The following is a 21856-nucleotide window of genomic DNA, read 5'->3' as shown; positions in this document are numbered from 1 at the left end:
GTCATCATGCTGGTCATGCCTGTTTTACTAATTGATAATCTTTTTCAAAAAGCATGTAGGGTGGGGAGTTGTTGCTCCGTAGTTTTCCTTCTGTGGTTTTTCTTTTGTCTCAACCACCTGCAGTCTTAGACATTCTTATCTCATTATTATTGCCCACTGAGCATTTGACAGTATTTTAAATGGTCATCTAATTAAAGTATATTAATTATGCATCAGGCCAGGCATTGTGGGTGGGAGTCATTGATGTGTGATGTGTGTAACACCATACAGTTTTTGCAAATGTAGTTCCCATGTTCTTGCATTCGCGTTTAACCAGACAGATAATGCCTTGGGACAGAAGGCTCCTGTTTTCTGTGGCTGTACAGGCTGGAGGCTGACAGCATTGTTTTTTCCTTCATTGTTCAGGGATAAGTGCACCTACTTTGTTTCTTGGCTCAGAGGTGGCTGCTTAGAAAGTTTAGGATGCCCCACCGTCTCATAGGAGGGGCATACATGAGGTACTGGGTAACGTGTGTTACTGATTCTAAATAAACCTAAATTAAGGTACTGGAAAGAGCTGGTTCTGCAGCTTCCCCAGGTCCCTCCAGCACATCTTACTGGCTTAACTTCACCAACCCAGCCATCCTCTGAGACTTAACCTGAAAGAAAACAAGGCTCCACGTTGGCATTTTTGTCTCCTTGTAGCTATTTCTAGAAAGCTTTTTGCTGCAGGACTTGTGTGCAGTAGCAGGATGTTCTGTGGTGGCTGGAAGTGGGATCTGTAGCATTTCTGCCCCCCCAGACGTGCTCTGTGTAACTGGAGGCAGTAAGATGCCTTTGCCTTTTTCTGTAAGAGTGCTTTGTCCTAAATATGTCAGGATGCTCTTTCCTTCTGAACGCAACTCTGCATGCTCGTTTTCAATGCTTGACACCTCGGTGTGCTGTGTATGTAGAGAAGGAGCATCCCTTCAGGAAGTGATAAGTGATAACAGTAGAAACTGCAATTTCCTTGTGTTGGCAATGATGGGTGTTGAGGCAGTCAGCATTGAGGTGAACTACTCTGGTCATAATTGCCCGAAGAGGCAGAAGGATCTGTGCAGGGACTGCCAATTGGGGAGTGCAGGCTGGAGAAGTGCCTCACCCTATGATGTCATGGCAGCAGATGGTGCAAGTAGCTGGAAATCTGGGGCTGGGCTGTGGGGCTGCAGGCACCTGCCCTATCTGTGCATAGGGCTCCTGCCCTTAGCTGCTGAAAAACACTGTCCGTTTGAAGGCTGCAAATTGTTGGTATGCCTGATAATTAACTTACATAGGGTATAGGCAGTCCAGGTAAGACAAAATATCACCTGTCGATTCCACAGGTATCTATCTCCTTGTTCCTTCGGGTTTTGGCAGATAAGCCCCAGGCTGCCGCCAGCAGGTGTCTCCCTGGGAGCTTGGTTTAGCCTTGGTTGCTGTTTTCCTGTAGCAGTGCTGGGCACCAGCCTTGGGAAATACAGAGGACTCAGTTTCAGGTGTGGCTAAGCTTAAAGCGACCTGTCAGGAACGACTAAATTAAAATTTTTTTTCTAATATGTTGTGATGTGATTTCTACTTTTCCCAAGCCATTTGCAAATGTTCTTTTTGGAATATGTGTAGAGCAATTTTGAAGATAATACTGGGAAATAAGAAAACATTTTTGGCACTACTTGCATCTTTAGTAGGAGGAAGAGAAAGGGAGCTGTACAAAAAATGTTCAGGAGTGGAGCTTAATGTAGAGTCTGGCAATGCCCTGAAGTCTTCACACCCTTGAGAATGTCCCACAGCTCTGTTTCACTTTACTCACACATTAAAATAACAAGTGCTATTTGCTCTTGTTGAATGGCTCTGCCTTTTAGTTACGTAAATATAACTTTTAAAGTGAATGCTGTGCAAATCTGACCATATAGCCAGCAAATGAGGCTGTTGCCTGGGTTGCTGGGTGTAGTGTGGATGACCAGCAGCTGGGTGATGCTGATACCCATTGCCTGCTGCCTGAATCCTGACATTTGCTCGCTGCAAACATGGGGAGTCCAAGCTATTGCCATAAGTTTTCCAGCAAATGCAGAGATGGAGGTGAGAGCAAGGAGGAAAAAGGTTCATTGATTGCTCTTTAACTTGACACATCCCTGCCATGTGTGCATATGGAAGTGGCGCCTGAGGGAGTTCCTGTGCCTCTGCAGAATGGAATTTTTCTGTCTTGTGAACAAAGGCAGAATAATTCGCTTTCTTTTATACAGTTATTTGCCTAAATAATTAAACTTCAGTAAGGCTGAGGCAAAATCTTAACATTGCCACTGCAGTGCAGCACAGAGGATTAATATTAAAGTTAAAAACAGTGTGCTTTATCTGCAGTTCAGGTATGACAGAATGCTGCGACAAGGCTAATTCCTGTAGTTCTGTAAAAAGGTGTTTTCTGACTCTAAAAGATCTCCCTGATCCATTCTGCATCAACAGCCTTTCTCATTGATTGGTATCTCTAGGGCTCAGGGACCCACTTTGTGTCTTTTATCTCTGAAGATTATGCTAATGAGAGCACTGTGAGGAGGGAGTAATAAGGCAGTGTAATTTAAAGGATATTTTCAAGGGTCCAGAACAAAACTGGGGCAGCACCCTCAAGCACAGTCAGCAGGGAAAACCACAGCAGTGAAATACAGAAACAACATGCTGGTGTGGAGTGTTACAGGCTCTGAAATAGTCGGGGTGTTTGTGGAAGGCTGTGGAGATGTACGGACAGCCTGGCAGTGAATGGAGGGTGGGTGTCCTGCAAGGCGTAATGATGAACCTCTGGGCAGCCACCGGGGTAAGTACAGGGCAGGGAAAAGCTGGTTTTGCTCTTTCAATTCAAACTTTATGTAAATGTGTGGGCTTTTGGGGTGGGTGTGGTTTTTTTCAAGGTATACACTGTGGATTTCCTGATGCTCTTGAGGTCTGGGTTAGGGCTGTGTGGCTGGCTGGAAAAAGCACTGTGGGAATATTGTATTTCCAAGGATGGCTTTGAGGAAAGGAGATCCATATCTCTTTCTCTTCTCCCTTTTTATTTTGCCTTATGTACGTGTCTCTGTCTGTCTCTCAGTTACTTAATTTTTAAAATCGGTATGGGGTAAAGGCTGTGTCTGTGCAGCTCCTAACACATGGGTGTTTGATTCTTGTTTAGGTGTCTGTATGATCTGTAGTAAAGTAATTAGTGAAACTAATTAGTCCTAGCTCTAAATGAATTTATTTTGGCTTTTGATGCTTTTGTGAATTCTTTTGCCTGTTCAAGCTGGTGCTCTTTCACTCAGTATTGAGTCTCCTATTGATATTTAATTTTACAAAGCTTGTAGGAATGTAACATTTGTACTACCTCTTTTCTAAATATTCTTAAAGGTAACAGAAACTTTCATATAGCTGAAAATTGTCTAAGTGACAGTTTCACTAACTCTTAAAAACTACCATTTCCAGGTGTGTTGGTTTCATGAGCTGAAGTTTCTGAAAGTTTTGTTTGCTCTGTTCTTAGTTGTGCTAATGCTCATATACTATTAGAAGAGAGCATGCTGTGGCTTGTTGACATGATGGCATTAATACTGTCAATATTATAGTTTAAAAAGTTGTGTTTTGAAGTAAACAGGTTCGTTAAATCCTTTTTGTCTCTTGTTTTCAACTTTTTAAAGCTCCTGTTCTCATTTATTCGTGCAGCTATCCATCATGGCTACATCTTAAATTGGAGTCATCTGATTCCAGGATTGAAAATTATAATGTCCCTCAAAAAAGTACCTTAAATCAGCCATCAGTTGCATGATTTCAGATCAGTCTTCTGCAGGGTGATTTTGTTTGACTTACCAGGCCAGTCCCTGAGATCAGATTTGGAATGTTGCCAGGGCCATTGCTTATTCTTGCAGATTGAAGTTGGAATTTACTTTCCATATGCTTGTTGTGTCTGCCTAGTCTAGTGTTGAATGTGGTCAGGTCAACGTGCACAACAATTTCCTCATATCAGTTTGGCGAAGGTAATTTTATCGTACTGGTATGGGTTTGATAAATATAGGATTCCTCGCTCACAGAAATACACTTTTAAAATTAGTTCTACTGCCTAAATGTCCTTGTGCTTACAGAGGTATGGCAGGCATGAATACTCTGATATTGCTGTAGTTGGGTGCTTGGGACTAAGCAGGATGTGTATCAGAACAACTGCCTATGTAAATACGATGTTTCTGGAGCACAAGACAATTCCAAGTGCTACTACTTTGAGGATTCTTCTTTTCCTTTGTGATAAGAAAGTTGAAGACTTACAAGGTTCATTAGCTTGTGGTTAGACAGAATGAGGCAGCAGCCAAGGCCATGAGTGTCTCTTTTCCTGGCTAAGGAGGGAAAATGGAAGCATTTGGGATTAAAGAAAAGCATGTGGTGTTATAAGAATTATTAAAACAAAAAGCATTTTGCACCTACCTGGCCTGACATTCTTGGCTTGGTTCTCTAAGCATCACCTTAGCTGTGGCTGATGGCACCCACATTGTTTATTGTATTTATTATGGCCACAAATACATTGTCTAGATTTGCATTGTAGAAACCTTATTCAGAAAAACTCCCAGCCATAATGATACATATTCTAGTTTAAATAGGGTGGTATATAGGATGAGATAAGAGAAAAAAGCCAAGGTCCTGGATGATATGCATGTCGTTGTAGACACAATAATATCTCAGCCCTTGGAGTGATTCTTGCTGATGTTGGGTTTTTGGGACTCCACTTCAAAGCCAGTTGTGAAGGATGATGAGGTGGTTCAGCAAATAGTGCCAGAAGGCAGCAGCAGGGGTGGGCTGGGACTGGAGCTGGTGACTGGGTCAACCTGGGAGAAATGGACATGAAGGGGCGGGTGGCATTGGCGGGGCTGACAGGGATCACTGAGCCCAAGTGAGCAGCATTTCAAAGGCTCAAAACACTTCTGGTGTGGAGGGTGGGAAGGAGGAGCTGTGTCTGGGGCCAGGGGAGAGCAGCTGGGACACTGGCCCAAGCAGGAAACCCTAATGACGTGCTGTGCCCATGTACTTCTGCTTGTAGCTGTGACTCCTTTGTTTTTAAACATTTGATCCTGCTGAGGAGCATGTGCATGTTCCTTTATCTTTAGTGGGTTCATAAACTAATTCTCATGGAGAAACCTCTTCAATACCTGTGTTGGAGTTGGGCAGGCTTGCAGCTAAGCCATGCATGGCTTTAATGTGTGCTAATGGGAAGAGGCATCTAACCTCAGCTGAAGCTGTCTCCCTTGGAGGGTGGTGGGACACCCACAGAGGGTGACACAGCTGGAGATGGGGGTGCCAGATGCTGCCCTGGGGGGAGGGTGTGAGCTGAGATGTCAAAGAGGTGTCTGTCTCAAAAATACAGACCAGTGCTCATGGGCTTGTGCCTGGCTGAAAGGAGTAGAGAGGAACATACCCTGTTTTCTTTGGCATTGGTAGTTTTGCTGGTGTGTGTTCTTAGCATGTAAGGGGCTCTCAGATCTTCAGGGAGCTGGGCTTTGCCCACCTGGTAGGGGTTGAGCATGGAGTTTGGAAGTGCTGAAATGTGTGTCAGCTTTAGCAGCTACCTGTATGCTCCTGGTGGAGCACGCCATAGGAAGTGTGGGGAGGCAGGTTCCTCTGGTGTCATTCACCTTCATCTGCACCCAGAAGGGAGATTCTTCTGAGGGAGATGCAGGTGATACTTGCAAGCTGTATGAATCTTGCCTGTTTCAACTGCACTGATGCTTGGAAGTGGAACAGAAGATGAGTGGACACGGTGGGCCCAGGACAAGTTTAGTCCTTTACAGAGTTGAATCTGAAGACCATAGCAGGGCATCTTTGTTAGGAACAGATATGATGGAAAGGTCTTTTCCCAGTCTGTTACCATTACAGAGTAGCTGTCTTCTCTAAGGCTTACAGACAAATAACTAAAATATTTGAATCTGACATACTAAAGTTTTTAAAAGCCAGAAAGCATCTTTTTTTATTGGAAAGGGTATTTGAAAGTGTGCTTGTCTTTGAAAGGTCCCGGGCTGGTGGTGCAGGCGAGGGAAGTGCTGGTGCTTGTTTACCATGGTTCCTAAATAGCTAGTGCAGCCTCTTCTCCCCACTTTTCACCTTGCCCAGACCTGAAGGGGTTACGTTTTAAGATGAATAATGACTAAATTTATTCGTCATGGACAAATGATGACAGCTGTTGAGATGCTCCTGTTAGCGCTTCCCAGGGGATAAAGTCAGGCTGGTTCCTAGTGCAAGCCAGCCGAGCCAGGCAGACTCAGCTCATCTTCCTCCCGGATTATTTGTCCCGGGCTCCCCTCGCTAGTAGGGAATTTCCTTCCTAGAAGTGAGCTGAAGTTTCCTGGGCTGAAATGGGTGTTGATGAGAATCATGCAGATCTGCAGTCGTAGAGAGAGGACAGAGGCCATGGCTGTTTAAATCCACGTGTGAAGACAGCATGCTTAATGAATCGGAGGGGCAATGATTGATTATGTTCTGGACTGAAAGCCGCGGCGCTCCGTGAAGCACTCTTACATCTGGGCACGCTATGGAAAATATTAAGGAATGTTGAGGAAGCTTATTTGCAGAAGGATATGTACTTGTAAGCATTTTTTTCTTCTTCTTAAATAATGTAAATGAATTGAAAAACGTAAAGCAGATTGTCTTCTCTCTGTCTCTGAGACAGCAGAGTGGCGAGCAGACAAAGGCCTCTTTTATAAGAGCATGTCTCTGACAGAGAGTACTCTAAGGTCCTTATAGATGAGCTCTGGGGGTGTCTTGGGGTGGGAGAACATCAATGGTTATTTGATGTTAGAATGGGGCACCGATTCCACTTCAGTGCACCTCAGCTTCTGTCCTGAGACTTACACCCATTCTGAATTTACCATTTGCAGATATGCTGAAAAATATGATGCCAGTTTAAATGATTATTGTAAGCAGGAATCAGTGCAGGGGGGAGCAAAGAAAAGGGTGTTTTAACAATAATATATAGTAGCTTGGTTTTCTGTTCTTTTCTGTATTCCTATGTCCAGGTTCCTTTCTGTTCTTTGTTTCTCTTTCTGTTCTGCACACGTGCTGCTGGCAGACTTGATGTGCAGTTCTGAATGTGGTGCTGTCATTCTGCACTGCTCAGATGAGAAAATGTTGTTGGGTTATTGAAGGGATATTCTGGTTTGATAAATACGTAGTGCTTAGTTTTCAGACTTAATGAACAGGAAGATGTGATTGTAATCCAGTCATCCCCAGAATGTGGGTGGGCTGGATTTTTGGAGTGTTTCATTTTTGCTAATGCTCAGAAAAGCCTGTTTTAGAAAGAAATGATCATCTGTTTAGTTGTTAAAATGCTACAGAAGTGCAATGCTTTTAATGTCTGGATTTTTTTAGTTTTTATTTATGATAGGAAATAGCAAACCACACCCTCTTCTCCTTTCAGAGGGGTGAGGCTTTAAAAATGCATATAGAAGAGATGAGTTAACTAAGGCTGCATCTAGGTAGCCTGAAATGCAGCTGATGGAGAATTTTATTACGTGGTGAAAATGATTATGAACTAGTAGAGTATCTTCTGTTTCAAATATGATTGACCTTCTCCTGGCTGTTAATGCATGTACAGCAAATAATTTGCTTAATATTCATATAGATGCTTTTGAAATATGTGCATCTGGGACAAGTTTTGCTTAGAAGTTTTTGGATTGAATGGCTGTGCAAGTCTTTCTGAATCACTTAAACATCTTCTTAGAGGCTTCAGAGATTACACATTTTAAAGTCTCTTTCGATTTGCCCTCACCTTGATGCAACTCTCACCAAATAGTGTTTTTGAAATAATTCCTGTTTGAACAAGACTGTATCTTTTGGAAAGAAAAAAAAAAAATTTTGCTTTTTAAGAACTCCTGTTGTAGAATTCACTGGGTGACACACCTCCTAACCTCACAGAGGGTCAGCCCTGTGATTATTGCAGAAAATGGAGGGGGGGAACGGGGGGAAGAGAGGGAAAAAAAAGCAACTCAGAATTTAATTTGTTTTTAATCTCCAGCCAGTTGCCTTGTTGTATATTTTTCTATTAGATGAGGAACAATGTTAATAAATCATGTTGGAAAACTGTGTTAGTAAATCTTCAGTGGCTGTGTTAATGAAGAATGTAATCAAGCAACTTATTAAGAATCTGGCTAGACTAAACAATCTCTTGCAGAGAATTTTCATTTAATTGAATTAAAAACATATTTTCTAATCCTTTAATCAGTTTCATTATTGTTCCCTGAGCTCTTTTCAAATTATTTTTGAATTACGTATGTCAGGACAAGACTGGTGTCAGTAGGGAGGTAGCATGGTCTCTATGGCTGCCTTCAGGCACTGTGTTAAAGAGACAGCCCACATTCTAATTGTGGCTTATATTCTCCTTAGCTGTGTGACCTGAAATTTGTCTGAGTTAAAGTTCTTGTGTTCATTTTTGCCTTGTTCACTTTTGCCATAACAACAGTACAAGTACCAGTTACTATTTTACTGCTTTCCTTTAGAGCTGCTTTTTCCCCGTAGCCCTTTTTCATATTCCAAAACATCTTGAACATCAGAATTCAGAGGAGATATGTAATTTTCCACCTTTTTTTTACTTTCTGGATGTTTCTGTGTACCTGCTGTGTCAGTGTTGAGCTGTAATTGGAGTATGGCATCATATGCACAGCTGCATATCAGAAATGGGGGGCTGTAGGTTTTTAGATGATCTGTGATAGTTTTCCTGTGTCCAGTTGCTAATAAGCCTATGCCACTTAGGGCAGAGAAAACTGAAAGTGGTTGGGCTGAGAACAAAACAGGCTTTTCTTTCTGTTCTTTTGCCTCCCCTATAATATGTGTATACTGTTATCAAGTTATTATTTTTACTTTCAGAAAGCTCACCCTGTATTGAATTTCACTCATTAATGTCTTGCTAGGAGCCTGTATTTGTTACTAGAAGTTCCCAGATGCTATCCTGAGCAGGGATGGATTAAAGCACCTGCTTGATGGTTTGCCAAGTGAAAATTGTGAAGGAAATGTTCCTAATCTGGTGGAGAAGGGGTGTGTACCTTGGGCTGTTGGAGAAGGATGGACATGAAGCAGATCTCAAATCATGAATGGATTGTGGAGAAGCTGAGTGATGGGGGCTGAGCTGGCTTCCTGGCCTCAATAATTACGTGTTCCATCTATATCAGCTGCCCAACTGCTTTGTCACCTTTCAACCTGAGGCTGTTTTTTCAAGTGAATTAGCTAATCTGTGTAAAACTGCAATATAAGCAGTCCTTTGGAATTGAAGTGACCTTGACTGAGAATCAAAGAGGCTGTAATTCATTTTAAGTTAATTTATGTTCATGTTTGGTGGTAGAGGCTGAAGTTGGATGTACACAGAAGGTTCTGTAAGGTTTAATGCACCTTATATTTATGTTTATAATATTAAAGGAATATTTATAGTATTTATAATGTTTATAGTATTAAAGGAATACTTTTTGTATTTCCTTGCAAGGAATCTCTGGTGTTAATTTAAAGAGTTAAAGGGGATTTGTAGCTCTAGATGGGTCTGTGATTAATGGTCTGTGGTTTATCAACAGTATGGATGTTGTCATGAGAGCTTTCCTGAGTTAGCCTGTTTATCCTTGGTCTGGTGCAGGCAGTTGACAGTGTGACATAGCAGCCTCTGCTGCCTGGTCCCCTCCACACCTGGATCCTGGATTTGCATGTGGTCTTAGTTTCCCTACAGTCCATGGCAAAATAGCTCTTGGAGGCATAAACCTGAGAGATGCAGACTGTCAACATCCCAAGTGTTATCTGGGGCTTGCATCTTTCTGCTGTAGATTTGAAGTTCATTCTCTTCATCTGAATGCATTCATTGAAAGGGTTTATAACATCGTGGCTGCAATAGCGAAGGACTGGGTTCAGTGAGCTGGTGGTCTTCCATGACTAACTGGATTTCTAGCACAAGGGCACTGCTGAGATGAGGGCTAGCAGAGCAGGCTAAAAATACAGAATGTTTGCCATACCATGGGCATGTTCTTTGAGACATTCCTTTGCTTCACTGGACTTACAGCTGAGTGTGTTTCTTTGGCAGATAAAATTTTTGATGATGAAGACTCCGTGGATGGGAACAGACCTTCCTCAGCCAGCTCCTCTACGTCTTCAAAGGCCCCTGCAAACTCACGCAGAGTTGGGATGGGCACTACCCGCAGGCTTGGCTCTGCAGCTCTGGGCTCCAAGTCTTCAAGTAAGCCAACAGCCTGTATGAATTGAAGTGTCTGTGAAGTATTTATAGTGTTCATACCGAGCTTGTTACAAGCACTTCCAGAGCGGCCCCCAGAATCCAGTAACAAATTTTTCCCTATGCAATCATTATGTCTGTGTTCTTGGCATGCCACAACTGAAGTCTGGTAGGATGAATCCCCAAGCAATCCCCACATCCCTATAATTTATTTTGCATTTTTGAGAAGTTGGACCTGTGTGGTTGTGCACTGAGGGCTATGAGTAAATCATGTTGGTGCTGCAGTGTGGAGATTTTTGTCTTTGTAGTTGCATCTCTAGCTGAACTGAGGCTACTTACAGCTGCATGCTAAACTTGAGCCCTTGCAGTCTAAACCTAACACATTGGCTTTCTTTTAAGACCTTCGGGCATGGCTGGTAATGAAGGTGCAGAAAAACTGAGTAGTCATTCTGAATGAGCAATAATTCTACATGTAGCTCTAATTCCATATGTGTCCTAGGGAAATGGAGAAAGTTCCCTATGTCAGACAGTCTCTAATCTGATTAGTATTCCAGAGACTATTTATCTTCCTTATCGTTCATCTGTTTGTGCACCTGTCAGATCTCCACCTTCATCTATTATAGATGGGATTAAATCCTTTAAAATAAAATCTCCCATATAATTAAAGTAAGTATTCCCTTTCATCTTTCAGACTGTGTCCCCTAACTGTTGAGTGACTACTGTAATGACTTCCCTAATGTGCCCTCTGTGCCTATGAACTGAAGGATGCCATGAATGTCTAGCCAGTGCCTGGCATTGAATTTCCCTGCCTCTGCTTTCATTACATCTGCAGCACTCTGAGGCTGCATGGGTAGTGAACTTTCTCCTGATTAAGTGCCTTGATAGCTGGTGGTTTCTTAATTGGTTCTCTTGTTGATAACAAGATTGAAAAGGCTTTTTCATTTGTGTCAGCAGCCAAAGAGGGAGCAGGTGCTGTGGATGAAGAAGACTTCATTAAGGCATTTGAAGATGTCCCAACAGTTCAGGTAAGTAGAATTACATGTTAAACCATGCTGTACTAAAAAGCAGAAGGTGAATATAGGATCTCATGCTAATCACTGGCAAATTGTGCTTCATTGTGATGTTGGCAAATCTTTAAGGGGATAGCAGGTTAGAAGTTAAAGGGAGGCAAGTTTTAAATGGTAGTATGTGCCAGCAGTTTCTGTAAAACCCTCTGGGAACTGAAAGCTATAAAGGTGACTTGTGCCTCAGGGATTGCTGCTGTTGTGAGTGTGACAACTGGACCATGCATGTTTGCTGATGTAGCTGGATAGCTGAGATGCATCACATATCCCCTCTCCTTCGCTGGAGCTTTATTTTTGGGACAGTGTTAACAGCACATGTGTCCACTCATGATCTTCTGTAGTTCTTGACTACTATAGCCACTGGTAGCTGCAGGAATGCTGCTTAAAGTTGTGAAACTATAGTAAAATAATGAAAAATGATCCTTTAATCATCTTGTGATCATTTTTTAAGTTTTGGTTAAGTTTTGGTTGCTGGCAGTGGGTATCAATTCTGTGCATTATGCAAAGCCAGTTGTGTCCAAGGCTAGCAGATGATGTTTATGCTTTGAGGAGCAAAGGACATAAGAACATAGTTTGGAAATGATCTGATCTTCTGGAGTAAATCCTGCTTTACGGTGCTACTCTGTATTTAAATTTTTAGATTTATTCCAGCCGGGATCTGGAGGAATCCATAAACAAGATCAGAGAGATCCTATCAGATGATAAACATGACTGGGAACAGAGAGTTTCTGCGGTAAGTAGTGAACTTAGATAGGATCTGTATTAAAATAAGCTTTTTCTACACTGAGCTTAATCCCACTGAGGGTACTGGGAGAATCTCAGAGTAAGGCTGGAATGCAGTTTTAGTGGTAAGCACCTGTTATGGTCCCCCACACCTGGGGGAAACGTTTCCTTATGAGACTGAATTTAAACTACATCTGTGAGGGGAGTTGCTATTTGATGTACAAGAGTGTGTTGAGACAGCATCAGATTGAGCTGGAAGTTGTGCAGCAAATCCAGATGTAAAGCTAGAAATTTGCTAGCAGGTGCTAAAATCAAAGTGTCAAGTCTTGCTCAGAATATCTTAAAACTTACCTGATAAGGCAGAATATTACTTTGCTTACAGAGAACTTATACTTCTGCAAAAGGAGGTGTAAAATAATTCAGCAAGAATTTACACACTTTAGTTTTGAATAAATAAGAAAGACTATGGGAAGTGTGGAAGTGGAAAATTGGATATTATATGCATGTCAAGACCAAGTTTTATTTACTGAGGTGAGCTGCTTTTTCATGATATAAATAGATGCATGGTCTTGTCTACAGAATAGACTTTCATCACTGGTGTAACAGCTTTGCCACATCTGTCAAACTCTGTATTACAGGTCTGAGTGGCAGACTGGGCTGATTCAGCTTACTTCTGTTTAATTTTATTTCTGTACAGAGTAACAGGCAGCTGAAATTGAGGCTATGTGCATACGCATTGGTGCATGGGACAGCCTGTGAAGGTGTCAGAGGATTGTCTGTAGGATGAGATGGTGGTCCTTGTAATATTAATAGGAAATTTCCCATTTTGATGGGGTCAGGGTTCCACTTCTAGGAGAACCAGATAACTGTTTTAATGAAGTCAATGGACACATTCTGGATGTAAGTCAGTATTACTCAGGCCTGAGTGTGAACCATGCTCTTAAAGTCTAGGTATCCTTTTAACACAAGAGTCAGCTGTGAAATTACCTAAACTTAAGAACCTGTTGTAAATAGGGGAACAGAGGGGAATGTTAAGCCTTTTGGCTTAAAAAATACTATTTGGGTTATTAACTGTACAGTTTGAGTAGGTGTATGCAGCGCTTCTGGATTTCTGTAAGTTAACAAGGGTATTTTGCTTATTGTACGTAGCATGTTAAGTAACTATGGGTTCACTATAAGATAGGAAATAATAAAATTGTTTGGACATCAAGAATCAAGTTCCTTAATGCATGGTAAAGAACAATTGTACAAGGACCCTGGAACCAGGTGTCCCTCCTTAACATAATTGTCCTTGTATTTACTGCTCATTAACAGTCATTAATTTCTTTTATGCTCCTAACAGTTGAAAAAGATCCGCTCCTTACTTTTGGCTGGAGCTGCAGAATATGATAACTTCTTCCAACACTTAAGACTTTTGGATGGAGCATTTAAATTATCTGCTAAAGACCTGCGGTCTCAAGTAGTACGAGAGGCTTGTATCACATTGGGGTAAGTTTATTTTCCATGTGTGCTTGAAATGTGTTACAGAAGAAAAGGAGCAGGCAGTGGTTAAAACTCAATTACGATTCATCTTGTGCCTAGTGCTATATAGTTTGAGGTAGAACATGATTTTTCTGCATCTGTTTCAAACCCCATCCATGTAACTGCTGCTAACTGTAATTCTGCCAAGCCATGTTTCTGAGTGTTAAACAATGCTGATGTGGGATACACAGACAGAATGAGCAAGCCATGCCTTCATGCACGAGTAGGGAAGGATTGAACAATAAAGCTGAAAATGTCTGTGTTTTGTTCTGCTTCACATTGACCTAGTTTTTATTTCTGATGGTCTATGCTTTGTGAAATACCTCAAGAAAAAGGGTGCTGCAGTGTTTCTGACTTTTTTTTAAAATTTGTGCATATTAAGGCAAAATACGGGGCTTCAGAGAAGTTATACTATAAACCAAAAAAATATTCTATCAACTTGATCCCATTTGTTTGATAATAAATTTTTAGCTGTGCTAGTTACTTTATTTTATGCTGACCTAACTGTTTCTCAGGGTTCACATGAATATAGAACACAAGTTTGAAATGAAAGGAAAGGAACTGTTTTTTGAAACATGGCGTTATCTGTCCTTTAGAGTTGGAGAGGAGGTGACAGTTGCAAAGATTGAGATGTCAGATGTGCTTATGTCAGATGTTCTTTACAAATCTGACTCGCATAATCTTCAGCTTGCTTACCAGCATGACTTCATTCTATTTTTCAGACATTTGTCATCAGTTCTGGGAAACAAGTTTGACCATGGGGCAGAAGCCATCATGCCAACAATTTTTAATCTAATTCCAAATAGTGCCAAAGTCATGGCCACTTCTGGTGTTGTAGCAGTTAGATTAATCATTCGAGTAAGTATACATCAAAAGAGAGCAGTGTTTTAATTTCCAAATAGTGCAGTGTTTCTGATGAAGTATGAATGCTGCTGCAATGAAAATTAGATTAAGTGCCTAATCTACTTTTCTGATAGTGCTGGGTTTGGCTGTCTCAGATGTCATGCAGTCTTGTGTAGATGATGCTCGTTAAGCTCTGCCAAAATAGTAGGAGAAATGCTTCTTTTTGCAGGGCAGGATATTTCCATCCCTCTAAGAGCTGAGCAAACGTTTTTCTTTGAAAGGGTTTTAGACCAGCCTTGCAGCAGACTCATCTTTTTAATTATGCTCTAAAATACCTCACAGACTGTCCATGTTTCCCAAAACTATTAGTTCACAGTGGTGACTTCTGCCTAGTGATTCACTGGGTAAGCTGTAGGTAGCCTGATGTCTCTCAGCTTGTCACCACTGGCAGTTTAGATCCTCCTGAAGTGACTTCAGCCCTTTGACTCACTAGAGAGTGTCATTACAGAAGAAAATCAAGTATATATTAAAGGTATTTTAGCTGATAAATTATAAAATATCTTTAATATTAAAAATCTGTCCATATCTGTTAGTGTTGCTTTATCTAGCAGTTCTGTTTTTAGGAAGTGAACAACAATAAGTATCTGAATACTGAGCTTGGGTGGCTGAAGGAGATGGTCTTTCATTCTATGGAATTTTTGTGTAAAGATTTCTTCTTCTCTTTGTTGTTTGTTTTCTTCCAGCACACGCACATCCCTCGGTTAATACCCATCATAACCAGTAATTGTACTTCCAAGTCTGTTGCAGTTAGAAGGTGAGAATTTAGTTTACATTTATTTACTGTTTTTTATTAGTAAGTAGGTTCATATGTGCTTTCTGAAAATATGATTGTATTTGTTGTTACTTGTTGAAAGGGTTGAAACAAACACTTACTATAACATGAATGTCATTCTCCTCCATGATTTGTTTTAAAATTCAAAGTCAGCTATTCTATATAACCTGCATCACTGCAGAGAGGAAAAGGCATTTTTCCACAAAGAGAAATGGTTTTTAAACTAATTTTGTGCTTACATGTTGTTGTAACAAGATAATTGGCTTTTTTACAGATACATTCCTATGCCCTACTCCTGGCTGTTATGGTGACTTGTTTTCTTTGAGCCAGTAAATTAGTCTTATGTGAAAAGCATCATCTGGAAAGGAATTTGGGCTGAATGTGCTAATGGTCCTGTCTGGACTTAAAATCTAAGTGCTTCAGTCCACTACCTCACTGGGAGACTCTTGGCTCATCCATATACATTAACTGGTTCTCTTCTAGTTAGACAAAAGGAAGGGCTTTATGGTTGCTGCATTTGGTGACGAACTGAACACATTTCAGCACACTTGTATCTTTAAGATTCTTGAAATGAGGAAGGGAGATTAAAGTCAGAAAGATCTGTCCCCACATGAAGCTAACTGTGAGGTTTCTGTGTGAAGCCTGGACTAACAGGTATGGAGGATCAGCATAAATCTTCTGGGCCTGTATCGTGTTTGATGAGAAAGGAAGCGTCTGGGATTTTAAGTCAATCCCTTTCTTCAGGCTTGTCTGTAGTGAGCTGCCTCCAGTTAATACTTCAGACTGTGTATTAATGGGATTTTTAGAGGTGTGGATGTTTTTATTGGGGTCAGCACTGAATTTTGATGTCCCAAAAAGCTTCCCGATTGGATGGCTGTTGTTTAGAGTCAGGTATGGCAAAGTCAGTGTGCCCCTTTTAACTTAAACTCAGCATTTCTTCTCTCTTTCCTCTCAGGCGCTGCTTTGAATTTTTAGACTTGCTGTTGCAGGAGTGGCAAACGCACTCCTTAGAAAGGTAAGTTCTGAATACAAGTGGGTTTGCTCTCTGCTGCTTAGCTGGGGAAGTTAATTCTGGAGAAAGGATCATTTAGGAGATATTAGGTGCCTGTAGTAGAGATATTCTTACCACCAAAACAAAACATGTATACACACATACTATTTGCCCCTGTAGCTCTGTTGGTTTGGTGAGTCTGTCTCCTATGCCAGCCTTGGCAAACCTGGCTGAGCAAATCCCTGAACTCAAGAGTTTTTGTTCAATGATTCTTTTTTCCTTTTGCACCCTGAAATGAGGTGATGAGGTGAAGGCTGCTACATGTCTTACCAGGAGCTTCTGAGGCTTCTACATTACTTCAAATTGATGACCAGTTTAAGTAATTGTGGGAGGAGAGACTAGGACACAATTTTCTTAGCCCTAGACTGCACAAGACTATTTAAGGCTTAGGAGGGTGTTCTTAAATCCAGGCAGTTTGGGTAGCTAAGTAAAGGCCTATGAAGAATGCTGCTGCTGTTTCCTAGACAGCAGTGTGGGTGAAATGAAACTGGACTTGGAAGAAAAAACAAATAAAGGTCACAAAGGATCCTTGATGGAAATGGAAAAATGTGATGAGCTGTTTGTTCTCAGAGACCAAGGCAAAATCAAATTAGTCATTTGTTTATAAGTGTGGCACATCTTTCTGAACTGTTGGATAATGTTTTCTTTCTTATTTCAGACACATATCAGTGTTAGCTGAAACAATAAAGAAGGGTATTCATGATGCAGACTCTGAAGCCAGGATAGAGGCAAGAAAGTAAGTGAAAGCTGTTGTTGGTGTCTCTTCTTCCTCCCCTTCTTTGCCCTTATTGTTTTGTGAATCAGTGGTATTGCATGGTTGAGGCACAAATCCAGTCAAGACACATTCTTCTGACTTCACATTTAGTGGAAAAAAGAGGGGTTGAGGAGTTACCATTCTGTACAGCTTCCTGAGGAGAGGAAATGGAGAGGGAAGTGCTGATCCTTTCCTCCTAGGATCCAGTGATAGACACCTAGGAGTGCTTTAAAACTGTGCTGGGGCAGTTCTGACTGGACATCAGGAAGCATTTCTCCACCAAGAGGGTGGTCGAACACTGGAACAGGCTTCCCAGAGAGGTTTCAATGCCTTGAATCTGTCAATGTTTCAGGGGCATTTGGACAATGCCCTTAACAACAGGCTTTAACTTTTGGTCAACTGTTCATTGGTCAGGCAGCTGGACTAGATGTTCCTTGCAGGTCCCATCCAATTGAAATAGTCTATTCTATTGTTATTTGCTACTCTTGAAATAAAAGTCCTTGTGCAAGTCCGCTGCTAAATAGTATCCTAAATTAAGGTAGTATTTTATGACATTGAAAAAGCCCCTGTGTAATCTATAGGAAATTTTAGTATTTACAATTAATTTTCTTCTGTTGAAGATGTCAATGCATTTTAATTAATGTGATCATACTTACACTAGTATGCTGATATACCAGGTTCATGCTTTTCTGAGCAGAACACTACAGGAACATTTTTCTGCAGAAAGAGGATGGCATAAAACATGAAAACAATGAACAATAAATTTTATTAATCTAAATGCTGTGTTATAAACAGTGGTGTTTCACAGTAGGACTGCTTACATCCTTTTGAGAGGCAGCATGTCCATCACTGAAAATTACAGTAGTCACTGAGACTTCACAGCAGGTGACTAGTTAAGCTGAATAGACAGCAGGGAGAATGGCATGGGACTTCAGAGAGCATGCTTAATTCTCTCTTCCCATGTTTATTAAATAGCAGCATGCCTGATTGTGAGACAGAAATTTGTTTTCTTCTAGTGATATGAGAATGCATGTGGCTTCTCTGAGGACTGGCTGTCACACAGAAACAATTCCTGATTTATTTGAGCTAATGATCTTACTCTTAAACTGTTCATCAGTTGCCCCCTGAAAAGTACTGAGAGTCTTCATCTCCTTTGTGCCAAGAGTGAATGGTGTTTAGCCATCAGCTGGGAGGTTTGGACCATAGAGGAATTCTTCCCTCATCTTAAAATGCTCTTTTATTTTCAGCATGGCACTAATTTGAAATCCATGTGAGCATCTCTTTCCTTTTACTTCTTGTTTCTTTCCAAAAAGACAGTAGACTGCCTCAGCTCAGTACAGAGACTTGTCTCTGCAGATTCTTGGAGAGCTGTTTGTTAAAGTTAAGGAAGAAAACAGCAGCTGGTGCTTTCCTGAATCAGGCCCATGCATGTGTGCTCTGCCTTTGGCATGTTTTTGAAGCAGCTATTGCACACCCAGTCCCAAACTAGTGTCAGTGTGGTGGGTTTGCACTCTCCTGTGTACAGTAGACAGCTGGAGGGATGAGGGTTTCTTCCCTAATAAAGCTTTGTTGGCTACTTGTGTTTTTAAAACAAATGCACCAAATGGTTCTTTCATTTGGTTTGTCTTTTGTGCAGCTGTTTGAGCAATACAATGAGTTGAAAAAAACTGATCTGTTCTAAATGTACCAGGGCAGTATGTGGTTGAATGACTGGGCTAACAAGGCTAACAAGGCCACTAATGGCAACAGTGAGAAGGGCTCTGGCTGTGCCTTTGCTCCACAACCCCCTAAAACATGGCAAGGGCTTGTTCACAGTGCTGTGCCTTGTTTCCAGGTGCTACTGGGGTTTCCACAGTCACTTCAGCCGAGAGGCAGAGCATTTGTACCACACCTTGGAGTCTTCCTACCAGAAGGCCCTGCAGTCACATCTGAAGAACTCTGACAGCATCGTGTCCTTGCCACAGTCGGATCGCTCCTCCTCCAGCTCCCAGGAGAGTCTCAAGTAAGGCTTTGTTTCATTACCTTTCCATTTAAACAACTGCTGACAGACAGCTCCATTGAATTGAAAGGAGCCATCAGATTGCTTTGTCTCATCTGGTCATTATTTGGACTCTACACTTGGTTACTCCAATTTTTCTTTTTAACCTAATGCTGTATGAAAATAAAAAGCCAGCAAAACCCTGTGATGGTTTTAAAAAAATAGAATCATTATCTTGACTCCATAAATAGTTTTCTAGGAAGCTATTCATACTCAGTAGATACTATTATTCCTTTCGGGTGTGCTTAAAGAAGTGCTTAGATTGAAGTGCTGCATTTAGCATTAATCCTAGAGGTGTAAGTCTGTCTCTTTCCATACAAGAGAAAAAAATGACTAAATTAAACTTGAGTTGTAACTGCAAAGTCAACATGTAACTCTTCTGTTGAATGTATGTATTTTAGCTACTCTCAGATATACAGTCAACTTAGGTTCCAAATGCCTTTGATTTATGTGTAACAACTATATGAAAAATATCCATAACTTTCTTGTGTAAATAAACTGGTGTAGGTTTGTAAATCTACAAAAAAGTGTTCTTAAAAATCTCTTTTTGCACAAATAATGTGAATACTAATTTATTTCCTTATACTTTTATAAATAATTTCATGGTGGTGCTGTATTTATTCTTAACAAGTTTTGGTAGTTTATTCCTGCATATAAATAATTTCCTATTAATTCAGCTGTGTACTGAGGGAACAGAATTGTACTGCTTTTGATGACTGCGAAATACTGGTTTTGTTTTAATAAATGTTTACATTAACTTCCAGCCGTCCATTGTCTGCCAAAAGAAGTCCTACTGGAAGTACTACATCTAGAGGTGAGAACAGAAGCTGAAAAATGTGCTCAAGTGTTGCTGAGGAAGTGTGATATTATGATATGCAAAAACCAACTTTGATCACTGTTTACTGCTCCCTAAAATGGCAGCTCAGGATGCAGAAACTTTAATTACTTTTGGGTTTTACACCATATTCTGTGCATCAGCTGCTGATAAAATAATGCTTTTAAAAGAAGTTAGTAAATCAGTAATTTCTTACACCTGAAGGGAAGCCTAAAAAGCTTTGAAAATTGTAGTCAAAGTATATTTAGCTGTGTAATAGCTGCTGCTGATGCTAAGACATGCAGCTACATAGTCTAATAGTGCCTCCAGTTTTATAATTTTTTTCTTATTTATTCTCTGTGGTTTCAGCACTTACTGGAGGTGTCTGCACACAAGTCCTACAGTGTTAAATTCCATCTCGTTGCTAATCTGTTTTTTCTGTCAGATGGAATATTTAGGTACAGCTTTTCTGTCCTAAGTAAATGCATACAGTAATCTAAATAATACATATATTTATATATGTATATCAATACAATATATAATAGATAAAACTTTGTTGGTAGAAGCTAAGCTGCCTTTTACACCTGACTAAGGTTGGGTTCTGTCTGGTTTGTCTGTAACTACACCCTACTGAGACCTTTGATTCAAGGAGATGTTGTTGTGTAACCTACTTGACTGTGCACACAAATGCATGTTTGCTTGCAGCTGAGTAGTCAAGCTTCATGCTTAAGAGGGTGAGCATCAACAAGTGATGGGAGCAACGATCCTCATGAGAAGATGAGGTGTTGGGAAGGAAGTTATTAGAACCTGGACTGAAGGACCTGCAGGTCTGTTTTGGCCAGCAACTTTCACAAGCCAGTGATGGGTACTGTGGTTGAACTTTCCCATCTGGATTCTGTTAGAAATTTCTTTTTACTGGCCTGACAGTCTTTTTGATCTTATCGTTTAGGCTTGTGTCTGATAAAGTTCTTAGAGGCAGCATCAGGGCAGCATTGATGAAATATCTTTGCAGGCAGTGTGGGGAAGCCCACATTGCCCTGATAAGCATTCTTAGTTGAGATATTTCAGTGCCAGCAGGGAGTGTTAAAAATAGTACTTTAAACTGCTTGTCAGGCTCTTTGAAGCACACAGCTCAAAAAATTAATCTTCTTTATTCTGGATCTCCCACTCCCATCTGCAGCATCTACAGTAAGTACAAAATCTGTGTCAACACCAGGATCTCTGCAGCGATCCCGCAGTGACGTCGATGTGAATGCAGCAGCTAGTGCCAAGTCAAAAGTGACGTCTTCTGGAGCATCCACCCCCTTCAGTTCTGCTGCAGCCTTGCCCCCAGGGTCATACGCATCACTAGGTAAATCTACATGTTCTACTCTTGCAGCTAGCATTCTTTAGTAGCAGAAAGTGCCTTGCAGTTTTATTGGAATAATAAACTCTGACTAGAAGAACGTACCTCTGAGATAGTTACCAGCTCTCCAGGATCAGTGTGTGATCTCTTGCCCTTTGGGATTAAGGAGAAAAAATTACAACAGAACTGACTCGAAGCAGCAGTTTTGAATTGTGTAATAATCTGCGTCTCACTCTTCTTTCTGGGGAAGAGCAGAACGTACTATGGTTCAGGGGTGTTGCTGAGAACAATGCTACTCAATTCCTTTTGACATTTTCCCCTGTCTCTTTTCCTTCTCTTCCTCCCCTCCTTTCCTGAAACTGGTTTTCCATTAATTGTTTTATGCTTTGAATAGTACATCGTAGTTGCGTTTGCTTCCTTTCTGTTTCATAGAAGAGAAAGATTTAGAAGCAAAGAGGAGGTCAGCCTCACTGTGTCACTGGGCAGGGTATAAGTATCTGTTCCTTATGCTGACTCTTTGGCTTACAGCCACGTGTCACATTATTCCCTCAGAGCCTTGTGTATTGCCTTCAGGTGTCTCAGGGTTTCTTAAAACAAACTTTGCATTGGATCTTTCTCTCCTGGAGTTGCCATCGAAGGAGTCATGGAGGAGGAAATGCAAGGCAGTGATTGACACCATACT

At 41.0% G+C, this 21856-nt stretch overlaps 1 protein-coding gene across 15 annotated transcripts in view; it reads left to right on the top strand.

Moving 5' to 3' along the window:
- CLASP1 (cytoplasmic linker associated protein 1) overlaps window positions 1–21856 on the top strand; it is a 171129-nt gene that overhangs the window by 70522 nt on the left and 78751 nt on the right. For 13 of the 15 annotated variants that reach the window (XM_085066927.1, XM_085066925.1, XM_085066921.1 and 10 more), the window contains exons 9-19: window positions 10043–10195; window positions 11141–11214; window positions 11894–11986; window positions 13319–13464; window positions 14220–14355; window positions 15084–15154; window positions 16128–16187; window positions 16882–16959; window positions 18812–18979; window positions 19780–19829; window positions 21010–21180. In XM_085066927.1, the coding sequence (XP_084923053.1) occupies window positions 10043–10195; window positions 11141–11214; window positions 11894–11986; window positions 13319–13464; window positions 14220–14355; window positions 15084–15154; window positions 16128–16187; window positions 16882–16959; window positions 18812–18979; window positions 19780–19829; window positions 21010–21180 (1200 nt within the window). The remainder of the gene's footprint in view (window positions 1–10042; window positions 10196–11140; window positions 11215–11893; window positions 11987–13318; window positions 13465–14219; window positions 14356–15083; window positions 15155–16127; window positions 16188–16881; window positions 16960–18811; window positions 18980–19779; window positions 19830–21009; window positions 21181–21856) is intronic. The other 2 variants (XM_085066926.1, XM_085066924.1) reach the window with 1 other exon arrangement.

This window comes from Lichenostomus cassidix, chromosome 7, assembly GCF_008360975.1.
Source record: "Lichenostomus cassidix isolate B80296 chromosome 7, HeHo_3.0, whole genome shotgun sequence".
In the NCBI taxonomy this organism is placed as follows: domain Eukaryota; kingdom Metazoa; phylum Chordata; class Aves; order Passeriformes; family Meliphagidae; genus Lichenostomus; species Lichenostomus cassidix.
This window is presented reverse-complemented; position numbering and strand designations above follow the sequence as displayed.